Here is a 26,403-nt window from a genome sequence, read left to right on the forward strand (position 1 = left end):
CCTGTATATTTTTCATTTCCATGGGAAGTTGTTGCAGTGATAAGTGAATGGGCACAAATCAATAACAAAGGACTAAATGTAACATCTTCAGAAGTCTCAGAGCTCTTTGAAAGTGTGACTTGTCTTCAAAAATGCCTGCAGCTTTGTCTGCACTGGTACTGTTACCCTTGAGGCCACTCTGGAGACTGGTGTCTCCATCTCATCACCTCCACCATCATTTTGACTGAGCTGAGAAGATGCAGTGATGCTTGGCACCTGAAGTTAAGCCTGTCTCTACGATGTGAGTGCTCTGACAGTGAGGTCCACCAGCACTACTGTGACAGCTCTCTGTCCAGCTTCCAGCCTAACTCCTAATTCCAAATATAGGTGAGACCCAGAGCAGACCAATTTTGAGGTGGCATTAATTTCATACCAAAGCTGGACTGGGACACCATCTTTTGTGCCAATTGGGAAACTGCAGTGCAGATGGGAGAGGACCTCTTCCACTGCTGGGTGAAGATACAAATCAAGGTCAAGCCTGAAGTGTAAAAAGCCCTCATTTTGGATGAAGCCTGTGTGTGCATCTCCAGAATCCTGAAACTCTCTGTAGCATGCATGGGCACACCTCAACAAGCTTTCACCTGTTTACTGTGTCTAATAATAGCAATGAACTTGCAGGACAGTGTGCAAACTACATCACACACTGTGAGTCCTCAACAGGCTTAGTGCTGTGCCCTCATTCCTATTGTTACTTTATTTAAGCTGGATTATAAAGCTGGTTTGGGCAAGCCTGTTTGTGTTGCCATTAAATGAAATGTGTCTGCACACTAATCCTCACAAAATATCAATGAGCAGTATGGCCAGCATAATTTTTTAAGTTGTAGGCTTCAAAGTAATTTAACAGCTTTTGAAAACTTTATTTCAGGTAATTAGTGCAAATAATTAATGATGAAACAACAACGGTTGCTTTCATAGCGTTAACTGCTTGTGAAAATAGGCCAAGCTCCCCCTTCGTTGGATAGAGTTGACTTATCATAAGAGGAAAAATATTTTAAACTTATTTTCTTTAAATTCCCCACTGCCTCTTACCATCCAAAGTCATTCCAGGTACCACCTGCAAGGCATGTCCATACAACAGATCACATATATATTGATCAATTGTGGGATACTTGGCAAAAATAAAGTATTCTTTTCTGACTTAGGAGCAAACTGACTAAACCTTGTTGTACTTTCATAGTACTCCTTCAGAATCAATTCATAAGCCTGTTTCCTGGTTTACTATTTCTGTATAGGTGTGTTTCTAACAGTGCAGGAGGACAATGTTTAATTCAGGACAATCGTATTTGTTATTTATTGAATCTAATATTTATTTGACTGTTTACCATGACTTTCAAATATCTTAATTAGCATAATTCACAGTAGCACCTGTTTGGTGAACATGGACCTTTAAGATAATAAAAAGAAACAGACTAACTAAATATTTGCAAAAGGTGCCAGTATCATTTAAAAGAATTGTAGAGCTATTTACTTTCAGCTTTTATTTAATTCAGCTCAGGCAACATCATCTGATCCAGATAAAACCTGTAGCTATATGTTTCTTCCCTGATCAAACTGAAATAAAATAGTCCCATGACAAATTGGGGGAACCCCATATGATAATTATGCATGTGCCTGATGTGTGTGAGGGCTGAGAGGATGAGCTGCCTCTTTAAAAGCTCCCGTGAACCTGTATTGTTGTAGTAAGCTCTGGTAGGCGAGGGGTTGCGTGACTGCAGCAGACTCATTTGTGACCTCAGAAAAGTGGTTATGAAAGTGATCTCTTGATCAGAGGAATAGAGCTCTGCTGCCTGCCAGACCAGCAAAGCAGAAATGAGCCTCCTCCCTGCAAATCTGCCCCGGCAGGAGAAAAAGTGTTCCTCTTTTGGATGCAGAGTAATGATTCCTCTGAAGAATTCTTGGGCTTAAAACAAAGTGTGCTCTAGAGTATACACAGCCTCCAGTTAAATTTCACATTTTTTAAAAACGTGCAAGATCATCTTTGCTTTTTGTGATTTGTAGTTTTCACTTTCTGCCTTAAACCTACTCCTGTAAGCCTTGTTTCAGTGGTTATTGGACTGACTGTGCAGTAAGCCAGTGTATATCCACTGGAGATCATATTGCAGCTGGTGAAAACGCAATAGAAACTAATGCTTATGCCACATGATGAGTATAAAACAGATCTGATTAATCAGTAGGTAAGAAATCACTGTTTTTCATCCAGAGATCTGAGATAGACTAAGAAGCACTAAGAGTAATTTATGTATCATAGTTATTAAACACACCATTCACCTGGCATTGATCACTCAGTGAAAGCTGCAATTGGCTATTACTGCCTAGAAAGGTGAAGCCATAATCCTATATGTTTCATGAATGAGATCCCAAAAGGAATAGTCGTTATTTCTTTGGTAGCTTGCCATGAGTCAAGGCAGCAAGCGCCTTTGCAGGAGTCAGACTTGCCTGTTCAAGTCAATGACACATACAGAAGAGTTGAAACTGGAGAAAAGGTTATATTTTATTAGCTAGGACTTTGTTTCTGAAATACAGAACATTGGTTTTCCTTATCTTCAAACACGACCAGTCTGATAAGAACTCTGTGCCTGCCTTGTAATTTTATCACTATATCTAAGTATTCTCTGATTTTAAAAATTGTAAAGTAAATCAAAGCAGGGAGAAAATTTACTGTCTTACAGCATTTAAATATTACCTTTTCTGCCTTTTAAAAAGACAGATTTTTTTTATTACTTTTAGAAAATTTGAAGGTCCTAATTCTGGCCATTGACCTAGGGATCATGGCACTTTTAAGAAACTTAATTTCTCTGGTGCTGAATGGGAGAGAAAATGTAAGCCCACTACTGGTCTGTTCAGAGTCTTTAGCATATGCTTGGGATCTTTTTCTGAGTGTGGAACATGGCAAAGCAAAACCTTTGTGAGGAAGCGAAAAATAAACGTTATTGTAGTAATTGAATACTTCGTGTGCATGCATTTTCTACTTCTGCAGAAGGTTCCTGTTCTGCAAAAGAATTTATTTTTGGACAAACCTTAGTGTCTTCTCTGCAAGCCCTCTGTCTTACAAGAGATTCCAGTTGGGAACAACATCCATCTGTTTGGGTAGCTTTGCAGGACTAGTTTTTAAATGCATACATTAAAATATTAATGTGGATAAAAACATATTTAAGAGATCCAGGGATTGCAACATTATGAGTTTAGGCTCTCGGCAGTTCAGTTTCTGACTTCTGTTGTCAGATAGTTCTTAATTTTGAGCTTTTGGGTAATATTCTCCTGCTACTGGTTTTCTTCATCGTTCCAAAAGGTTCTGGAATGGAGCTCAGTGTTTTAAAATTACCCTAGAAATTGATTCTGAAATAATTTTTTTTAACTTTTAGATATGTCCCTGATGTTTCTCTTGCCCTTATCTTGTCTCAACATGGGTTTTTACCTCCTGAAGTAGAAAATCCAAAACTTAAGGACCCCCTCTCAGGTATATTTTTCTCACAGCACATTAGGTGATGTAACTTCTCAAGGCTTCATGCAATTGATGCCATCGTGGCAGCCTCCACAGGCAGCAGAAAAGGCTCTGCAAAAAAAGCAGAGCCACTCTGCCTTAGGAAGAGAGCACCCTGTTCTGTGGGGTGTGTTTTGGCCTGCTGGTGTGCAGCAGTGTGCTGTGATATCCAGCTGATTTAAAGGTGGAGACTCCCATATTTCCTCTGTCAAGAGTGTTTGCTTCTTTAAAGTACACTGAGAATTAAGCATGTCTTTGCCTTTAATATTGGACACAGTAAGGCTGCTATCTAAAGCAGATATTAAAGAATTGTTCTTATGATATTCCCAACTCTAAACCTGTTGGATCCAGATTTGGTTTTCTGGGTAACACATGCACATCCTGTGCACTAAGGTCTCAGTGTGAATATTTTAGATGCAGTGTTTATTTCATCTTAAAGGTTTCCTTTATCCTCTCCAGATCTTGTGCATTGGCTATTTTTAAACAGTCTCTTGGATGATATACTGGTCTACTGACACATGTTCTTTCAACTCTCTTAGAAGAGATGCTGACTTAAATTCCTCTCGGAACCAGCAGGTGTGAATCTAGCCTGTGTCTTTCCATGCAGGATGGTACAACAAAAATTATAAAGGCACAAGAAATAGAGAAGTGGAAACTCAGGAGATAGTCTGTTTGACTCATAGTCCTGGAAAAGAGGTTACCAAATCCAAAAAACTAGCAAAGATCATGTAAATCTCACATAAGTTAGTCATTGTCAGGTTGCTTTAATAAAAAAGGGGGAGAGGTTCTTTCTTATGCATTTTCCTAGTTGCATTTATTTTCATACTTGATCTTTGATTTGAGTTTGTCCTTCAGTGATTGATTACTAAATATTCTAAACTATAGATCTAAACTGGAGAGGGTAAGATGATGCACATCTTCTGTAGCCAATAGAGACAAAAAAAGTTCTGATTTTCACAAGGTAAATCTGTTATCAAAACTTCATTGCATTTCTGCTATAAGATGCAATTTTTACAACCACCTCTCCAAAAGTGGGAAAGATTCCAGTAGACTTCAATTACTTATGAACACACAAGCCTTTCCTCTTAGCTATCTTTTCAGTAAAAATGGATTTTGGTCCCACTACTTCTGTATTTAAAAAATATTTCAGACTCAATTTTATTTCAATAGTCTGTTTATCACTAAAGAATGTTTTTTGTTCTTTTTGGATGCAATGATTAGTCACAAGCTGCTCTTTCATCATATGCTTAAATTTAGTCACATACAGGCTTTCTCATAAGGTTCTGATTTTTCTTATTGTCACTTCTGTGATATACTTTGTTTCACGTCACAGATGCTGCTGCTGTGCATCTGTTGTTTATTTTCTGTCTGCAACAAATTTTTTGGACAAGGCCACGGCATTGCAGTGAGAATATAACAACTTCAGAGATGCACTACTGTGTCACACCAGTGGTCCATCTAGTCTGGTATTCGTGTCTTCAAAATTGCTGTCTTTTATCTACTTTAAAGCATTCTTGTGCTGGTGTTACAGGGCACTTCACAGTCCTCATATTGTGGGGCTGGGCAAACTGCAGTTCTGCATTCAGTTTATCCATTCCCCTTATTATTATATATTATATTTTCATTGGGAGAATCAATCCTGAAGAAATGGTCTAATACCAATGAAAAAGTATGAGCCATATCAAAAGAGGACAACGTTCTTGGGCCACAGAGAGATAAAATGCTGGAAATTCAAAGGATATAGAGAACACATTTTTAAAAATATATATCTGGACAAGGGAAAAGGTGAACCACTATTCAGACAAGAAGCCATTATGAAGGCTGTTTAAAAGAATGGGGAAACTCTTTAAATATTTTTGTTAGGTCATGTGCTCCATAGATGCTAGAATCAATGTGTCCTGATGTGCTGTTCCTCTGAATATATATATATATATATATATCATGATCAGTGGGATTTGCTGAGATCCCACTCGAGCAATTGGGATGTAAGAGGTCAGAACATACTGCAATACTCTTAAGGCTAATTGTGGATCAGTTTGGTGAAGTCATAAATGAAAATATAAAACTCCATTCATTGTACATTCTGAGGTCCTTAACTCTGGAACTAACCAATGTTAGCAGATTTTCTAAATACAGAATAGTTATCTGAAATTCTTTTTTTTTTATTCTACTCTAAACTTATGCTGGATATCATGATTCTGATTAATGGACATGAAATTCAAAAACTTAAGGATAGAAGGAAGAAGTGTTGGAATCATCTTAATTTTTTGTGAGCGATGAAGGTATTGATTTGAAACTGGAATAAGTAGTCTGTAGATTTCTTACTTAAGGTTGCTGATAACTCAGGCTTGCAATCTATTTTGTAGCTTGAGAGAATAACCCATTTTAACTTACCTTTTATGTGTTTATTCAGAAGGGTGTGCAAGCAAATACCCAGACAATCTAACATATTACAGCTTAATTAAAGAATGGAATAGTACACAGATAAAATTAAGGCCCCAGGACTGAACTATAAATCAATAAGTTTCCGTGATCAAATCATCATATTTAATGTAGTAGAAAATAAAATGGGATTGTGAAGACAAACAGGAAGACTGTTACTTGGAATAAGTCTTATAACTTGGGATAATTTCAGAGGACTGCACGTCTTCAGCAGTCATGTAGCCAATATAGTCTACCAGACCAACTGATAGCTCAAATATTTACTCACAGTGATGCAAACAGATCTCTAAACTGTCTCCTTTGCCAAGGCACAATGTGGGGCTCTCTGTTGGGGAGATCATCTGTTGAGTCATATGCAGAGAGAAAGGTTGCAACAGTAAGCTACAGAGAAGAAATGTGTTTTCTAGACAAGTTCTTTTGAGTCTGTTGTTTGTATAGTCAGCACACAATTTGTTTCACGTGGAGCTTTTCTTTGTATCTCTGATCCCTCAGAAATTATTGGATAGGGGAGATGTTATGGTCCCAGACTACATTTAAACTCGACATATGTGTGGTTTCTTACGAGATACAGACAGAATAAATCAGCAAAAATCAGAAGAAGAGTTAATGATTTATTTTGCACATTCTCCATAAACATACACTTTCTATAAAAGCCACCTCACCATTCTCAGCATTTCTTAAATTATTCTACACATTTACAAACCAAGAATGGTTGAAACAGGAATTGTCTATCCAGAATTCACCTTAATGCTCTTTCACCTAAAGCGTTAAGCAGCTCCTTATCTTACAAAATGAATCCTGTTTGTAATTAAATAATGAAAGTTTTCATGGAGGGAATGAGGAATGTCCATTACTCAATAATGAATGCTCAATAATGAATAATGAATACTCAAAAACTGAGGAACCTGCCTAAGTGAAGTTAGCTCTGTTCTGGTCAAGGTGAGGTAGACCAGATGACCTTCAAAGGTCCCTTGACAAGAGTTCCCAAGTTTTTGTGATTCCCTGTCCTGACTCAGTTAACAGACCTGGGTTCCCCACAGGTGAACCCTTTCCTAAAGCTCCACAGAACTCCTTGCAGCACAACTGAACATTTGGAGGCAATACTTTTCAGCTTCTCAGCTTGCCTCATGCAAACTCTGTTTCCCAAAGGCACATAGACCTCTTTTTCACACGTAAGAAAAAAAAAAAAAATGACCTGACTCAGTCATCTCTGTAAGAACTCCTCACTTTGTGTTTCTTCTTTCACCTGCACCTGGACTTTTTGCTGGACTGCCTGCCCTGGCATCACACTAGGTCCATCCCAAGGACTCTGTGGATCATGAATTCCAACCCCAAACTGATTCTGTTCAGAACACAACCTTTCTTGACAGTTAGATCAAGAGGGAAAAGATAAGATTGATGGGTTTTAGATGGCAGAGGGAAGATGCTGGATTTTTTCTGGGAACTGGAGGAACCAGGACTTCCCCAAGGCAAGAGGCTCGTCCTTCTTCCCTTTTTGCCAGCTGGAAACCCTGCCTGAGGGTTTTTCCATCCTTAATATATTGTCAGATCAGCACTAAATTTTCTAATGAGCCAGATCTCTCAGACCTGACATTCATAGAAAAAGTATTGGAATGCAAGCTTTTCCTCTCTTTTCTCTGTATTTCTGCAGAAATAATTTCCATGTGTACTTTTACACACAGAGACAGCACTGACAGCTGGATCACTGCTTTAGAAAGTTTATCGGATCTGCAATAATTTCTTAAAACACAAAACCCTCCAGTGGAATATAGTGAAACCGACCTATTGATGATCGCTCCAGCAGAGTGTCTCACTGTTTGCAAAGGGATTTGACTTCGGGGAAACGCTCTTCACCCTTCGCACAGCGGGCTCTCTCCCTTCTCCCTGCTGCACGAGAGTTATTTTCCTGATCCTTTACCCTAAGCTCCTTTGCTTTTTTTAGGCAACTTCCAGATATCTGATACAGTCTATAATGAGGAATTAGGTTCCATTACACGAAGGCTTAACCTCCTCGAAAAGCATTCAGCGCTTGCCAGGAGTCATCAATATTTAACAGCTGTTGTTATTATGAAATACTTCATAGGGCAGCGCGGCTCGTCTGCTCGCACGCAAGGGTTTGAACGGCGGCCAGGCGCCTGTCAGAGCCCCGCCGGATTGACAGGCACACGGGCTTGCGTGACAGCGAGCCCGGGGTTACTCAGCACTCTGCCTCCTCCGCAGCGGGGACTTCTCCTCCCCCTCGCCTGCCTTCCAAAGGGCTCCTCCGGACGGGAGACACGGGCTGGGGGCCCCGCCAGCCCCGGCGAGAGGAGCGCAGCCCGGCCGGGGCATCGCTTTGATGCCCCTCTCGCACCGGGGGACAATGGATGAGGCTCGCTGGGAAAGGGGAACCGTGGCTCTGGAAGGAAGAAAGAGCGGATGGGATCTGGAAAGCCGAAGGGTTCGGTCTGTACCTTAAATAAATGTCATGCTGTACTCGAGAAACTTCAAAGGGAAGTCAGATTTCAAAGCATCTCTTAAGAAGAAGCAGACTGAGAAAACCGCTAAGTTGGGAAGAAAAACTCTGCATTGCTGCTAGCGTAATTTCATCTGGCACTCTGGTAGCTTCCACAACAGGACCAAGCACCATACAGCTTTCATTCAGCTTTTATGCATTTTGGAGCTGATTTCTTTCCCAAAGCATTTGTGCTACCTGTGTGTTGTGGCCTTTCAGAGCACAAATGTTCCTTCCACGGTATTTGGCGATGTATAGCAGCTGCTGTGCTGTATTTTTTAATTTCAGTGTTCATCTAATGACCCTCATCCTCATTGTCACTCGGTGTTCTCTGTAACACAGCCAGAGGAAACAGACCATTTCAGTTGATGGCTCTAGGTTTGTTAAGCAGAGTTGCTCATACTGAGTGTTTCCGAGTCAGTATTCAGAGTAACACGCATAGCTGATTCTTCCTGCAGCTAGAAGATCCAGGAAGAGAGACCCTGTTCTCACTTCCTTTCAAGTAACAGTTACCAAACCTAAGATTTGCATGTTTAAAGAGCTGCCTCTGAACCTGCAGTCTGGATTCGGGGATTTTCATCCACCTGTTTTAAGAAAAAATTTATCCCCTGGGCATCATTGGAGAGGAACAGTAGTCCTTGTAGGAGGGCTTGAATCTGATTCACCATCCTGAATCTGCAGAAGACTCGATGGTCCTCTTCCTACACCCCTGATGGACCCAGGCAAGGTGTCCAGTTCAGAAGCAGCATCCCTTCATGGCTCATTTCTTGCCTGCTGTTGCTTGATGCAGGGACCTGAGGCAGCTGTGGTACAGTTTGCCCCAGAGTTAGTCTGTTACACAGTCTAATTTAGCAGCAAATTTTGCTAATTGTTTTCTGAAGAATGGAGGTTGTTCTTGTGCAGGATGAGGTACAGAAACACTCTGGAGAATGTAATCCCATGGGTTTAAAAAGTATGGTTTTATGAGACTCCTGAAATCTCCAACACTTTGAACTAAAGAGTATCCTGCAATGAATAAATGTTCTGTTATTTCTGGGAGAAAGGGAACAGCTGGTTTCATAATGCTTCTATAGACTGTGTTAGGCAAGTTTTCTCTTCTTTACAATATTCCAGATTTGGTTTTCAAGCCAAGGTGTTTGCAAATGCAGATAGCAATGCTGGTATCAGAACTGGAGGCTTAAAGGATGTCTCAGATTTTTACATTGTTCTAGGCAGAGACAATGAAATGTTGAGCTGTGAAAGGCTCAACAGCACTATCTGAGACCATCCTATACTCATTTAGCCAATCTTATTGTCCCCTCTGTGGACATTTTTTCTTCATTAATTAGCTGTCAGTTCTAACTCTACTTTTTTTTTGTTTGTTTGTTTGTTTTTTGTTTTTTTTTTTTTTTTGTTTCCACTCTTTCAGTGCTTTCAGTTTAGAAATTGAAACAATATCCTCAGATCTTTGACCTGTCTTCCAGGAAATTGCATTGGCCATTTTATTTCATTTTTTTTCTTCTTCCTCTTCTTCCTAGACCCCTTTCCCCTTGCCCTGTATATTTCCACAGTGCTGTCCTTTGTAGGACCCAGCATTTCCAGACTTGTTGGCTTTTAATGTTGCATGGGATTGCACCATGCACACTAGATCGCATGACCTTGCAAAACTGTCAGCCCTGGTACATGTATCTCTGGTATTTATCATTCTATGCTATCAATATGCTCATTCATCTTCTTTGGCAGAACAGCTCCATCTTCTGTTTTATTTCATGTTCTGGAAGTGCAGGCTCAATACATTGTGCTCAGAAAACAGTCTCTGGTGTTGCCACTTCCCATCTCTCCATCTACCAGTACCTGGTAGACGAGCACTCTGTGCTGACTGTTGAAAGGGTTGCCTCTCCCATAGAAAGTAGTCCAAAGCTCCATAAAGCTAAAACTCTCTATTTTTTTTTTTTTTTTTTTTTTTTTAATACAGCCACCAGCATTCATTAGACTGCCTGCAGTATCAGCTTTTCTCTTGCTGCATTCTTGATACATGGGAACTCCAGCAGCCAGTTTCCCCCTCAGGTCACTGAGTCATCCTTTGCTGTTTTTTGTTTTTCAGCTTTCCGCAATTTACTCCTCCCTGCCCACCAGAGACACTACTCCTGCATTCTTCAAGCTCTCATTTGTTTTCATCATTACAGGCTTTGCTGGTGCTCCAGAGGGACACCATTTTATGAGATGTCTAAGCTTGATCACAGCTGTCTTGGCATCGGGGTCTTTTCTATCAAGCCACCCATCATAACCAATACTTGCTGTTCTGCTCTCTCTCATGATTCTTGGTGGTGACAGGGGTATTGTTAGACTGTTCTGTTTTCTTTTCCCTGTATTTCTGCAGAGTCAGATAACATCTTGCAAGTTTCCCTCATCTGCTTGTCATGTCTTGCTTTTCCTCCTCCTCCTCCTCCTCCTCCTCCTCCTCATTTCTTTCAGGCTCTGTGTGATTTTTCTGCCTGTCTTGCTCTGCTTTCTCCAGGTGACAGGCTATCACTAGCACCTCTCTTCTGAGGTGTCACTGCAGTATCAGCCCAGCCGTGGGTGGATTAATCCATGGTGGATGAATCAAGTATTTCCAGTGTTGGGAAGCAGAAGGAGGGTGAGCAGTGAGTGACAGCTCTGCTGTCTAGGGTGTAAGGAGCAATCGTTCCCATCTTGGAGGAGCATTTCCTTCTTGGAGCAATGGTGTTATTTGTCTGTCTTTGGTGGTGCAGTGGGTCTCCTTGCAGTCAGGCCAGTGAGAAGGGCAGGCTGTGAAACTGATGTGTGTGGCCTAACATATGGGTAACTCTAACTGGCAAAATAACATTAAAATACTTTCCATTTGGAGATGGAATTTATAGTAGCCAGACGAGTTGCAGAACAAACATCTCTTGTGCTTCTGCTGCTCTGTTTGTATGAGCCTGAAGGCTAACAAGCAGGCAGGGAGCTCTGGCCCGCTCAGTTGGGTAAAATAATAGTTTCCACTAATGATGAAGTTTGAACGGATGGAATTTTCTCAAAATTCCAAAAGAGCGCATCAAAGAAATAAACCTTCGTTTCCTCTCACCCCTCCCCATCTGTCCTTTAACCTGAGCAAAGACCACAAACCACCATGTCAGTAATTACAAAAACATCTTTTCTGGGGAGGGAAACTCTGGAAGAGGCCATTGGAATAGGGTTTTAAACAGTTGTTGTCACAAGGCATTTAAAAGACATGTGGATGTGGCACTTCAGGGACATGGTTTAGTAGCATACTTGGCAGTGCTGGGTTAGTGGTTGGACTTGATCCTAAGGGACTTTTTCAACTTAAATGAGCCTATAATTCTAGGTCTGTTCTTATAGACAGGCTTAGTAGAAGGCCTAGCTGATCAGGGGAGAAAAAAGCAATCACTTCCTATTAACTTAAAAGGTACACCAAAATGAAAATGCAAATTTGAGAATCTGTGTATTCTATTCACAGCAGCCTAGCTTACAAGTCTGAAATCCCAAAATTGTTTTGGCTGGAAAATATGGGTAGGGATCTGTTTAAAGCAGCTTGGGATTTTCCTGATGTGTTTTCCCATGCCCGGGGGAGGGATTTATTGCATCTAATTATACATTTGAGATAATTGCTTTGGGGTAATGACCGGCATTATCACTTTCAGCAAATATTTACAATGTAAACTAAAAATCATTACAAATATTCAGTTGGTGTGGTTCTGAGTTTCCATCGTTTATTGTAAAATGCTGATGTATCCTGCAACAGTCCCTCACTAGGCTGCTAAATTGATAAGGAGCTCTTGCACAGGCTTAGGACCTTTAGAGGCATGCTGTTTCTCTCCTCTTCTTATTCTGGTTTGGTACAATTCCTGCCATCCAAACCTTATTTTGTGGGGGAGATATAATTTTTGATTGGTTGCATTGTTGTTGGGTTTTTTTGGGTGTAGGTTTCGCTTTTTTTTCAGAGGGATGTTTTTTGTTTTATTACCCATCTCTGGCTGTGGCTGCTCCTGCTCCCCTATGACTGGAAGGGACAATGTGTATCAAAAGTCCCAGATAATATCACTGGGATGCTCTCCTCTCTCATTCTCCCCATGAAAAGAAAAAAAAAACGTAAAACTGGATCTCAGTTTGCTCCCAGGATATTTGTATGACCCTTCTCTGGAAGCAGGAGTGAAGCTGACTCAATTTTTACTGACCAAGTGATAGATTCCTGTCATACTCCCCAGATGATGCCGAAGCCCAATAATCATGAGATGCCAACATTCTCAGAAATTCTTTCATTATCCCCAGAAAAGGGATTGTATGCCAGTGATTTTTCTGTAGGATATACTGACAGGAAGAATTTGAGCATTCAAAGATATTTGAGATCAAGCAATGTGGAGGAAGAGCACTCACCTGCTGAGTTTCCTATGAAAGCCTAATCAGGAATAAGCTTTTTCCCCAGTTATGAGGAAAAATATATGGAATTTTAATCTGTAATGAGAACTACTAACTAATTTAATGGAGTAAATGACCTGCTAAAAACAAACTTTAAAACTCTGTGTAAAAATGAAACAGTTGAAGAACTTTCCCTTGAATCTTACAGTCAGGCTGAAACTCATAGAAATGAACAGGATAAAGTGAAACCAAAATTAATCAAGGAGATCAGTGCTGAAAATAAGAAACTTTTTCACTCCCTTTTTTTCTGAGCTATATAGACATTTCTCTGTATTGTCATAATACATATTTTTATAAACAAAACAACTTGCTAACTTTCTTTTGTTTCTTTCCTGTGGGTTTTGGTTGTTGCTTTATGTAGAGTAGACTAATGGAAAAAATATGTTCAATAAAAAATGTGATAGATATTTCATATAAAAAACATCTGGGCTGCAAAATATGGATCTATCTCCAACACAAGGAGAAAAAAAAAGAAAAGAAAGTTGTCAGTAACCGAGATCCAGACCACAAAGACAGTAACCACCAATTAAATTCAATGCATGTTAAATGTCTAAACAAGAATTTTAGTCGTGACCCTAACCATTATGATTTCTAAATTGATGATAACTCTTTCCAACAGCCATTCAAGAAAAGCACTTTAAGAAGCAAGTTGGCCAAACAATAAAAGAAGACAATATATCTAACAAGACTGCTGTTCAAGAAGGTGGACTTCTACTGGAAGTGAGTGAAATAATGCTGGGTTTTTTCTGGCTGTAATTTATCGAGTTTGATGATATATTTGGGCTGATGATTTGTGGCAGCTTTGAACAAACAGTCACTCTTGGTGGGAGTATTTCAAGAACCACACTTATGAACTTTTCTTGCAAGAGCAAGTCTGGCAGTCGTGACAGTCACAGCCAGTGTCCATTTGGGCAATTGCACTCCGCACCCCTTGCTCGCATCCTTGAAATTACCAGTGAACTCCAGCAGGCCAGTTCACAGTTCTTTTTCACTTTTGGGTTTATTTTACTTGGCCCATATTTTGAGGATGTCAACATGAGCTTTCCTGGTTTCTGATCTGAGCTGAGAATATTGTAGGATATTTTAGTTTATCCTGCTTCCTCAACTCTGTGCCCTGCACACACACCATGTCAGCAAAAGTTATCCCTTCTATGTATTTTTATCCCCTTTAGCTGACTTTATATTGGCAGAGCAGCATAAAGGGGCCATGCTGTTCTTGAGAATTGTATCCATTAATTGTAAGGAAGAATTAATATTGCTGTGAACTACTGAACCAGCTAGAGCCCAGCGGTCCATCCCAGATACATCTGCATTTCAAACACATGATGTAATAATGCTTTTTATGCTCTGATGTCCTTGGAAATTCCTATGTGATTAAGATTACATATGTACAGTTGTTTTGGATAGGATAATATTCATGGTATAAAAATTGTGGTTTAATGACAGCCCTGAGATGCATGTAAATGAAAATTAAATAGTAGCCTCCAGCAAATAATTGCTGAATACTATTAAATTAAAGCACATTTTAGCATGAGACCCAATACCATAAGTTATTCAAGTCCATGGAATGGAAACTGGCACCCTGCTTTCCTTCCTCTTAATATTTCAGAAGATTTTAATTTTATATTCCAAAGCAAGTAGCACAGAGGCATCTGATTAGTTACTGTTACTGCCAAAACAAGATGTTTGGCTGTCAGGTGTTATTTTGCAGCCATTTCCATTCTCAATGAATAGGGAATACGGGGTGCACAATAAATGATAAATATGGTGAGTATACAAATTTTAACCAGGGTCTCCTATATTTAGCCTGTGTTTTGTTGTGTGTACTTTACATGCCCACAAGTTATAACTCTTAAGCATCCCCAAACAGTAGAATGACTGCTGTGAGGACGTGGGGAGAACACTGGCACACAGTTTGGGGCAGGTTACAAGAGACTGCTATTGCTAAATACTCTCTGCTTACTGCAGGGTATGCAGGAGTCCCATTCCCTCTGAATACAGGGGAGATATTTTATCCCAAATCATTAACTGGATGATTAAGTGCATGCTAATATGAATGTACTTGCCAGGCTTCAATTATGGGCACGTCTGACCTAGAATAAGAGGGTGAGTTTTCCTTAGGGCTTGTCTGGAATGTCCTCTGAGGACTGAATTTGGCTCAGATCCTCCTTCAGTGGTTATGGCATATGAAGAGAAGTGGGTTTTTATGATGTTCAACCAAATTCACCATGTTGGTTATTAGGAACTGTGGGATTTTAACTAAATATCACATTTCTGATTCCTTCCAAGAAGAAGCTAGCTGTGGTTGCTGTTCTTTGTATATTGACTTGTGAATCTGACCATTTTATTTGCTCTCAAAATGTATTTTTCAGCTGCTGAAAGCCACTTTCCTTGTCATGACAACACCTTACACTGTGCAACCTCTCCTAGATACTTTGTATAATACAAGCCAGAATAATCTGAATCACCAAATTATGTGTGAATAATACTGCTCCTGAGTGCAATGTTAATGGAAAATCAAGAATAATTGCTTTTATTTTTTTCCTAGTGGGTATAGTCACTCTGCTTTATGTATGGAGAGAAATATGGCATAACAAGAACCTAATTACTGGTAAATAGTGTATCTGGGATTCTTCAGTCTTGGAACAATGCAGTATTTCCCCTTTCAGCTTGAAAGAAAACAATGGAATTAGGCTGTCTTCAAAATATGTTTAAAATGTTTTTTATTTCTAAAGGCTTCTGCCACAACATGTGTTTTTTATTTAAGTTTTTATGGAGATTTTTTACAGCTATAATCAAATAGCTTTCATCAGCAATAATGGAATAAACAATGATACCAGTTTATCAAAGACTTTTTAGTGGAGCACAGCAGGTATCTAAATAAATAATTTCTTTTGGCGCTTTAAGATAATTTCTTCTGGATAAGAGAGACTCTGCTTGCCATCTTTGTTTCCCTTTGAAAGGAAGACAGACAAGGCTCTAAGATCCAAAGTCTAATTTTATTAAGTTTTTTTTTTTTTAAATATGTCCCATTCTCACAATCTTTACTGTCCTTTGAGACTTCACATTCCAACAGCTTGATTGCAGTAAAGATTTTTAACTTTGTACTTCCAAAATACTTTCCAAGACAGGTGGCTTTGCAGCCCTTGTGCCCCATGCCTTCTGGCAGAAAAGGGCCATGTTCAGTTTCTGAAGCCTGTTAGTGAATACTTGAGGAACGCTGGGCCAAACTCATAACCAGAAAAAGGGGAAAATAAGTTGTGTTGGCAGTCAACATGTCCAGATAGAGTTTATGGGGTGATGGGGTGGAGAAACACAATAAAATGGTGAATTGGAGAAATAATGAATCACTGGTGGGTATCTAGGCAATAGCCTTGATTGCAGGATTCATCTCATGGCTGTTAGCCACATCCTGCTCTTCCCCCCAGCTATACTGTGCTCGTAATCTTAAGCCCAGACTCAGAGTCTACACCATGGTGCAGGTAATTGCCCATCCCAAATGGCTGTGTAACTGTCATGTGTTATACTGTTCACTGATCACTGGAAGAATTAAATGCCTGCTGTGAAGAGGGAGGCTCTTGATGGACTTGCCTTCTTAATGACACATAATCAGGCATCACCCCATCATCACCTCCAGCACTGCTCCCTGAGTAACCAGCACTTGTGCACTAAGCAGCACCCTGCTAAAATTGTCACTTAGGCTTTATTGACCACTTCACAGTTGCTCCTGCAGTTTTTCTGCTTGTCATGGAAGAATAATTGCTGTTCAAATTTCTGTTTCAACCTTTGCTGCTAAGGAGGTGCATTCATGGACTTTCTTCTTTGTTATGCCTGTTGGTCTTCTATTACACTCTTGTAGGCTGAAGTATAGGGTTTATGGCATCTCTGTCTCCAGATGTAGCAGATATAATTCTTTTGGGTGTGAAAATAGTGTTTTATAACCAAAATGTCACAATGAATATAAAGAAATATGAATAATGTAGGCAGCTCCTGAACAGATGCAATTGGAGTAAGGCTGCCTGGTTCTATCGTGCTCTCTTCTCCCTGATGAATACTGATAAAGGCCAGACTTGGCCTTTTTTGTCATTTCCATGCTCACTGGCAGCTCAGACTCTTTCAGAGAAGATCTATGTTGCTTTTCAGGATGCTCCAAGCTGCACTTTTGTACAGTTCAGGATCAGATTTCCATGAGTCTTCTACTCTTAATGCTTCAGGGCACAGGAATCATGTTTCTGTGGTCTTCTCTCATGTTCTTCTTTATGGCTGCATTGAAGATGCTAGTCATAAAACTGTCCTGATACTCTTTCTTCAGTGACACTGTACATTCCCTTTATCAAGGACCTGGATAAGGGGATCAAAGGTACCCCCAGTCTCTCTCACAAGACACAAAATTGGATGGGAGTGTTGGCCTGCTTGAGGGAAGGAAGATTCTGCAGAGGGATCTGGAGATGCTTACTGCTTATTTAAATTTTTTAGACACAGACACTGTCCACTGACCACTGTCTGTGGTGCCTGGTATCTTAAATATCTTAAAATCACAGTCATCTGGTCCTTTACTTTAAAAATAAATAAATTACTAACACCTTCAAAACTATGAAAGCTAGGTTTGATGGCACAACCATCATAATTCTCCACTGATAATTAATAATCTCAGCTTCATTACATTAGCTACTTAAACATATAAAGCTGGGTTTTCAAACCTGAGCTTCCATGTTTTGTAGGCATGTTTTTGTTCCACCAAAACATGCAGACAAATTTTGGTGATTTGAGTTGCAAGTAGCAAAACTAGTCATGTACTTCAGGTTATTTAGCTTCTGAACCAGCATCATTTGTGCTTGGAATTGGCTGCTGTGCCAAGCCACAGCACAATCAGGTATGGAGGTCCTGTATCACACAAAACCAGCACTTTGTCATCCAGACAAGTCCTTTATAGTTTATTTCTTAATTCCATATCACAGGTTTGAAAATTCTAACTTGATTCTAACTTGGCAGCTCCCACCAAAGTCAATTAGGTCTTTTTTTGACAGATTTGATACCAAATAGACCCTAAGTCTTAATCAAAACCAATGAAAGTCAGACTTCTAATGCAAGCCAATGATTTAGGATTTGACACAATGTAAGTTTGAAGCATATTATTTAACATTATATTGCTACCTTAGAAATGGATGCATATAATAATCTTCCTGGGAGTTACTTTGGAGAGGTGAATGTGCACATTTTGGCACTGAAACATATCTCCCAGTGGCCTCTACTAACAGCTTGAACTAGAGTTCAAGTCTCATTCCGAGGGAGTTGGAAAATGATACATTAGAAAACATCCTATTGGTGCTGTTCTTCACTCTGCATAAGGAAATAACATAGGAAACCCTTTTCCCACTTGGTTTCCTGTCATTTTTTTAAACTTGTTAGTGTAATTCCACTTCCTCCTTCCAAACTGATTTATGTAATCAGCTCTTGATAAAACTGTGCTCTTGAAAAAGGTACTCCAGTTTGAATTTCAGTCTGAGAGCAAGAGATTTTTCCTCTTCCTGTTATTTTTTAATTTAAACTTGAAAAGGCAAACTGCAAGTTCAATAAAGTGCATGGAAATTATATGGATCTATGACCACAGCATAAACTTCAGGAATCAAAAATTGGTTGAAAGAGACCTTTTTGGTTTATTCTGGTCTGGAATTCCTTTTCAGCTTCCAATAGTGCTGACATTCTCCTAGCACAGTCCTTCTAAAGTAAATCCTGACAGATAATGATACAGCCCTCCATTTTCTTAATCTACTGGTTTAAAATCTGACCATCAAAATACAAAATTCTCATAAAAAGCTCATATTCTTAGTGCTTTTTCTTTCCAGTTAATACAGCTTTTTAAAGTTACCCGAACAACGCTATTGCTTTCCTTTGTTTTCAAACATGAACCTTCTCCCAGTAATTTAGATGACAAGATTTAAGCTGACATTAGTCACTTGGGATGACTTACAGGGAATTTATCCATTAAAAAAACCCATAAATGGGGTTAGGAGTGCCGTTTTATCACATGGGCACATTCACTTTTTTCTTGCCAGGCATAGGCGAAACACAAAGGAATATTTCAGAGGCCCTGGTCCCTTTTTTCTTTCTTTTCAAATAGGCATATTTCTAAAATCCAGACTTGAAATTTGGCATGGCCACAGCTCTGTGCAAAAAACATCCTTTCTGTTGCCCTTTAAACAAATAACTAATGTTCTCGCTTATTCCTTTCTTCTTTTTTTTTTTTTTTCCTTCTTCTCTAACAAATTTGGATAGAAAAGCCATGACTGCTAAATTCCTTTTGCTCTCTTCTCCAGTCCTTAGTGCTACTGTTACGACTGCAGCAGCCATGATGCTGCCACAGCGCTGAGGTTTCTGAAATACAGGAGGTGGCACCATCCAACTCGACAGGGGGACGGAGAAAAACAAAATCACGTTATCCCCTCCCTTCAGATTTTCAGCCTAACTATGAGAAAAGTGATAGAAGATGGATTTTGATGGGCAAAACTGTGTGGAAATATTGAACAAAATGGTAACCACAACTGCCAGCACACATAGTGTCTGAGAAGCTTGATTTCTGCCAAGACTTTTGCAAGAGTTTTATGGAGGGATTTGAAGAGGAAAAATAAGTACTTCTGTAGAAACTTGTGTGGAGCCTTTTTGCAAAAGGGAAAATGCCAGTAAGTGCTTCTGTTCAGATTTCGTGACATGTTGGGCTAATGAGAGTTAGTATTGAGCTTCTCCAACACAAAATTACAGATTATAATTATAATTGAGAGGAAGCAAGCTGGGAGTGGATTGGAAAATCAGGGCCATCAGCCTATGCCCAGTGTGACCCAGCAGGAGGAGTGGCCAGTGGGTGCAGGTGTCTGGTATCAGAGAGACAGGTATCATCCTCTGCTTGGTGCTGGCATCAGGAAAAAAAGTGCCTTCCATTTGTGAGGAGACAGGCAAACCTGCTGTCATATGAGGAGGGCTAGCTAAGAAATCGTGGTTGCACCAGTGAACAGAGCAGCTGCCCATCCATAGTGTTAGGGTGAAGAATCAATAGTTTGGGCACAGATGCAGCTCTGAATTTCAGGCTGCTGTTGCTGTCTCCAGGCTGTTCATCACAGCCAGCTCCACCCCAGCTCACTTTTCACAGCCACTTCCTCTGTTTCTGCTCAGGCTATTTCGGTGCCTCTTGGAGACAGTCCAGTGGCCACATAACTTCCTCCTCAACAAAACATATTCTCCCATTTCAGCTCTGTTAGTTTTTTTTCCTCTCCCTGACTTCAGAGCTAATCCTTGACAACTATTTCCACCAGTCAATAGGTTCGGTATCTGTATCTGAGCCCTGCATCATACAGATGCACCAGGACTTAATCTGCTACTAGAGCTGACTTCCTGCATTCAGGCAACAAAGGCATTCATAACACAGCATTTATTTCATACCAATTTCTGGATTTGCTTTTGAGGAAACATTTTTGAAGATGGCATAGTCATGTATTGCAAAAAAAACCCCAACAACCCAAAACATAGGAGAAATAGAAATGCACTTTAAATAATTGCAATTCTACATTGTTTAACTTGTCTTCAACCGGTTGAACTGAAATTATAAATGTGGAGCCTAAACTGTATTCACAGATGATACTTGCTTTCAGTATATTCCTCATTCTCAATTCAGAAAAGCTCATGAGCTGCAGCCTTGCTATCTTCTCAATAAGATGAAGTGATGAGCAAGAAAGAAGGTCCAGGCTAAACTGTGTCCAGTCATGAGCACTTTTACAAATTTGCAGTGATTTTGTTTTGGAGGTTTTGAAAACTACCTCTACATATTTTACTAGAAATATTGAATACATTCCACTTTCACTTTTTGTCTGCCATAGTAACAAAACTTAAAATGCTCAAACCAAAGCAGGGGTTTACAGAAGAGACTTGGGGAAGGAGTCATTTAGTCAATAATGCACCTTAAGAGCTGCAGTCTAGTCCTCTAGCTGCTGGCTAGAGGAGTTATCTCTAACTTTCAATCCTTATCCCTCTCCAGATGATCCACTGTCATCCACTTGCTATCTTCATTAGAGAAAGCACTGTCTGCCTCTCTGGGTCAGCACAATGCCCTTATTCAGGATTCACCCCTGCTGTAAGAATGGGATAGGCTAAGTTTGATACAGGATGCTTACAGGATACAAAACATGCATAAAATAATTACCTGTAAAGGAAAACTGTTCCCAAAGTCAATTTCAGGAATGCCATTCTCCCTGAAAATTCTACTGACCTGAAAGAGTGTTTTAAAAGGCTGGTTTAGCATATATTTTGAACAGAAAGTGAAATACAGACTGTTTTGCTTTTCTCCCCACTCCCTGAAATAGTTTCATGTTAGAAAATCTGATATATAGTGCTAAATACACAGAAAAAGAGTGCTCTGAAATTAGGACACAACATTCTGTTTTCAGTATATAGTCTGCAACATTGTCTCTCTTAGGTTTTGATTCCTTACAGAAAGAGCTGTCTGCCTTTCATCCTCATTAACAGTTTGCAAGTACAAATAAAAGTCAGCTGTGGATGGAATATTATGACGGCTTCCTCTCTTCAGGACTTGATGCACTTACATGTAAATAACACTGAAAAAAAATCCAGACATTTGGTACTTACATATGTCTAATTGTCCAACATGTTGGATAAATATTATTTGAGACTCTTTTCAGTAACTTATTTCTGTGAAAGATAATGCCTAATCTTACTACATTTGTTATTTCAAAGTCTACCTAACTAAATTTGTTATTACAAGTGCAGAGTAGTGAGCAATTAATGCTTCATTTTGAGTCTTCTCAAATGGAATTAATCAGGCTTGCATTTTCTATACTGAAACTGTTGAAGAGAAGACTGAAAAGCTCAGAGCAGCTGCAGAATTCAGAAAGGATGAAGAGCTGAACTTGCACTGAAGATATGATATTGCCCCAGCTTTGCTTCCATCTGTGAATACAACATCTGCTTTTGAGGAAGTGAAATGAGAAACTGCATGAATCAATATAAAGATGGTTTCTATTTCCAAGTGTAGTCCAAGGCACAGTATTTGTGAAAGAGCATTGACAGGAGGGTTCCATTACTAGTAAAACACAATTTTAAATTTGACATCATGATTAATGAGGAAGCTAAATAAACAGATAAAATGATTATTGTAATTTAGTATCCTTTCATGAAAATTGCTAAGGCAGATGACGTTACTCATCCACATACTCACTATCCAGCAAATATCATACCTATATCTATGTATTAATAAATAAAATGTGCTTTGCCCCGATAATTTTATAATTCATAATTGGAATATTTTTCTTTATATTATTTTATGTAGTCTTCAGTACTTGTATACCACCCAATAATCTCAGGTAGCATTCATATTTTTGCTTTCCATACGAAATCCTAAATGGTAATGCGAAGAAAAGAATAATGAAATTTTTACAACTGGACATGAAAAAAATCCACCAAACATTGTCACCAATAGAACACAATTTTTGTGATAATATTTTATTCTAAACAAGCATGCCATATAATAAATTTGTACTGAGGTGTTCAGTGTGACCCATGAATTCACTTTTGCATCAACTAAACCTTCCCTAAGCTACCAAACATGTCTTTAAGCTATTAGTCATCAGTATTGCTCCTCTCTGGAAGCATGGTCTGTATGGTCTGTATGCTCTTTTCCAGTGCTTAGTACTTGTGGAAAAAACAGGATATAATGGATATGCATCTCTTTCTAGTATGCACCACATCAACCTTCTACACAAAGTCAGCTGATGCTTCAGCCCTTGTTTCCCAGCCCCATCTTGGGCAGAGTAGTTGGGTTTGAGGCACCAGGGTCATTGGGCACCAGCAATTTGTGTATATGTTAACAAAGAGAGGCCCTACCCCAAGGACTTGACACAGACTAAGCAAGCTTTGTTACAAAAGCTTAGTTTGGAAGGAATGTATAATGGAAGAAAAACTGCATTTACAGTTTTGCATCATGCATTCAAAACAACTTCAAAGGCAAAGTTCTTGGTTGCGTCCAACACTTATTACATATCAACCATATAAAAAACATCACCATGGTTTAAAATGTGTTTACATGTGTGCACACACTGCAATCTCACCCTCCAGGGAGCTACTATGTTTTCTTGAAAGTTTATAGCTCACAATTACCGGAGCCCAGTGACTTACATTTTCCTAGCAGATTTCCAGGAGGCCGGTTTTGACTGCTGCCTCTTGACGAGCCACAGTGTTCCAGCTCCCTTGTCAGACTGAAGACACAGATATAAACAAGCATCTCCAAGGTTTCCCTAATTCCTTTGTGGAAGTGATGGGATATTGAAAAATGGAATAATGAGAAATTTCACCAGCTGGATGATTCACAATCCTTTGTGCCTTTCAGATGGCCCAGCTGTTCCCTCTGACAGAAAATGGGAGAGCCAGGGCTCAAATCTGTCTGGCACTATGAATGATTGTTGAAAATGTTCGTCTTGGTAGTGCAGCACTAGATGCTGAATTTCCATACTGAAAGAAGCCTGAAGTGGTATCCAGGGTCAAGGATACAGGCAGGAACGTGAACTTTGTTTTATCTTGGGTGACAGGAGGAGTGAAAGGGGCATAATAATCATATATACATATTTCTTTGTATTTGAAAATAAGCATTTCTGCTGTCTATGAAAACCAGTTTATCAGATGGAGCACTTTCTCTCTGAAAGGCTTCCCATATAACTCCATGTCTGTAGACTTCAGCTAGTACTTCCTTCCCTGGCTCAAATGATGGAAATTTGTCTTCTGTTCTGTTTCTTTTGCCTGAAATTTAATCTGTACACGCAAACCCTTGATCAAAACTGAATGCTAAAGCAATTCTGCCACTCTCCTTTGCACGAAATAGTGCTTACTCACAGAAATATTCCTTTTGAAGTTGCTTTGTAGATACGAGAGAAATACATAAGAGTCCAGAGGACTAAGAGATACTGTACTTGTTGAGTAAAGGCCATAATCTGATGTCACCAGATATAGTATTTCTGAATAGTCTTTTATACTGTTTTTATTTCAGGGTTCTGCAAGAGTTTTTTGTTTTGTTTTTGTGGGGTATTTTTTTTTTTTTTTTTTTTTTTTTTTTTTTTTTTTTTGTGGTTTATGAAGAGAACCTTAGGGACTCAGAAGGGTTTTTGAGAAGGGCAACTCTGAGTCCTAAAAACACCAGTGGAAAGAAATACTGATTCACTAAACAATGCAGTTTAAGACAGAAGACACCATTAACTGTCTGTATTTTCCTACTAATATTCATAAGACATGAACTAGTATATAATTTCCAGAGTTTTAAAATAGCTACTTATTTAGATCACCAGAAAATGGCCCCATCCCACATAGGATGCAAAACACACGTGATCCACTATTAAATGAAGCTGTTCCAGATAAACTGTGAGCCAACTGACCCTGGAAATTTAGTACCCAAGTTGCGTGACTTGAAAATCTGTTCAAAGCAAGGCATGGCTGCAGGCCTTGACTGTTGTACTTTAGTAGCCATAGTAACATGGTCTCTGGAGACTTAATGCTAGTGAATTTTCCTTTATTTCAAGGAAGAGTAATAAGAGAAATGTGCATTGGAACTTGTTCTCTCTCTCTTTTTTTTTTTTTTTCCCTCCTCCTTATTTTTACTGTGCCATGACCTTGACCAAAATATCTTTGAAGTACTTTCTGGCTGATTTTCTGCTATGAGACCAGGAAAAAAAAAAGTCAGGATATATAAAGGATCTTGCCAAAGGAAGTCCTATCTTCCTCAAAATATTTGCCTTCATTCCCAAAGAGAATCTCTTGACTAATAAAATTTCAAAAACTTCTTAATGGAAGGAACTGATAACTTTCATCTCACAGCTACTGCAGGCAGCAGAATAATATCATACTTTCTTTGAACTGACAGATTAATTGTTTTTATGTTTCAGTAGCAGGTGCAGCTTTTCGTGAGTACATAATTGGATGTACATGTTTTTTCAAAATAACACAGGCCCCTATCTGGTGCCAAGCTCTCTTTTTTTTTTTTTTTTTTTCATTTGGGAAAAAGGTCCCACATGATTTCATTTTTTAAGTACAATGTAGAAAACTCATGTAAGTGTTTTTAAAAAGCCAAATACAAACAAACAAATGTTCACAATACATACTTAAGTCTGTCTCACATGTTTCAGCTATTATCCTGGATTAGAAATTCCATCTGTCATTGAATCCATATGGTTTACCAAATGTCAGTTTAAAACCATGTATTTTTTGCAGATTTGAAGTTAGTTGTTTTTTGTTGCAAAAGTTTTAAAGTCCATACTAATACTTTTGTGTGTTTGTTCCTATGTGTGCATGTGACCCTCTGTGCATGTGTAAGAATATGCAATATTGGAAAAGAATTTTAGGATGCAAGTCAGCTTTACTGATTGAAACACACTTGTTGTACACAAAACAAATACCACCAACATTGAGTTGTGGGGCTTGGTTATTTCCCCCCCTAAATACTAGAGCCCCATTTAGGCTTTCCATTATTTCTTCTGACAAGATTAAACTGAAACGAGGAAAGCTGCCTTTACTCCTCTGTGCTGTGTCCTCAGTGTTCAGGGCAAATGTACTTTCATTAGGGAGTGCAAACTGCACAGGAATGAGGCTGGTCCACGTCCTCTTTCCTGTTTCATCTCCCCAGGTTATCCATTACCCAGGCACAAGGCTGCTGTGGTTCTGACACAGCACACCTGTGCAGCCTCCTGTTCACTGGGAATGAGAGAAAGCTATTGCTGAGAATTTTATTTCAATATCTGAGAATGTTCAAAAATCATGAGTGGAGCCAAATACTTTGTTGTGCTGTTTAATGTGAGACATGGTAACTTCAAATGAAAAAGCTGTGAATAGTTTTCACTCATTCTCGTGGACTGAAGCTGTCTCTCCTACTCAGTCTACCAAGTCACTAGGCTTCTGGCCAGAAAAATGGGAAAATCTCTCTGCAGTGTTATTGTAAAGGATTTCAGTATGGAATTATATTTGGTATCTGAGAGGTTGGAAAAGGTATTTCCCTACTCATTTGCAATCACCATTACTCTCTTGGGGCGGGTAATGTGTCAGCAAACACCCTCCTACTTATCCCCACCTGTGGTAAGTAGATAAGAACAGTATAAATTCCAGCCCAGCTCTGACTCTGTTGAGAGCCTTCTGTGTTACAGATGTTTGTTTTTCCACTGAACTACAGTTTAGGGTAATATTGAGAAAGCAGAAGAATTTGCAGGCATGGATGGGACTCATTGGTATAAAGTTTTACTTGATATCCAGCTTGTCTTTTTTTAATGTGTCTGAAGCAGCAGGTTTCCCAGCTAAAATGAATTTAGAGACATGGAATTTGTGTTAATCCTCAACTGAGTCATGTGGCTCCATAAAAGTTGTTTTTGCACCAAAGTGGATTTTGCTTTCCGTGCTTGCAATGCAAAGCATCTGATGTCTGCAGTTGGGGTGGTGAAAACTAGGGGGTGCTTATTTAAGAGATATACCCTCAGGAGAGGACATCAGCATG

The 26,403-nt window shown here is 39.3% G+C and overlaps 1 protein-coding gene across 1 annotated transcript in view; it reads left to right on the forward strand.

The window, feature by feature from the left end:
* The window catches only part of AHRR (aryl hydrocarbon receptor repressor), an 86,919-nt gene that overhangs the window by 40,965 nt on the left and 19,551 nt on the right, over positions 1-26,403 (forward strand). Inside the window, exon 4 of the mRNA XM_056485600.1 lies at positions 13,495-13,595. Within this exon, the coding sequence (XP_056341575.1) occupies positions 13,495-13,595 (101 nt within the window). The remainder of the gene's footprint in view (positions 1-13,494; positions 13,596-26,403) is intronic.

The sequence above is a fragment of the Oenanthe melanoleuca genome, chromosome 2, assembly GCF_029582105.1.
Source record: "Oenanthe melanoleuca isolate GR-GAL-2019-014 chromosome 2, OMel1.0, whole genome shotgun sequence".
In the NCBI taxonomy this organism is placed as follows: domain Eukaryota; kingdom Metazoa; phylum Chordata; class Aves; order Passeriformes; family Muscicapidae; genus Oenanthe; species Oenanthe melanoleuca.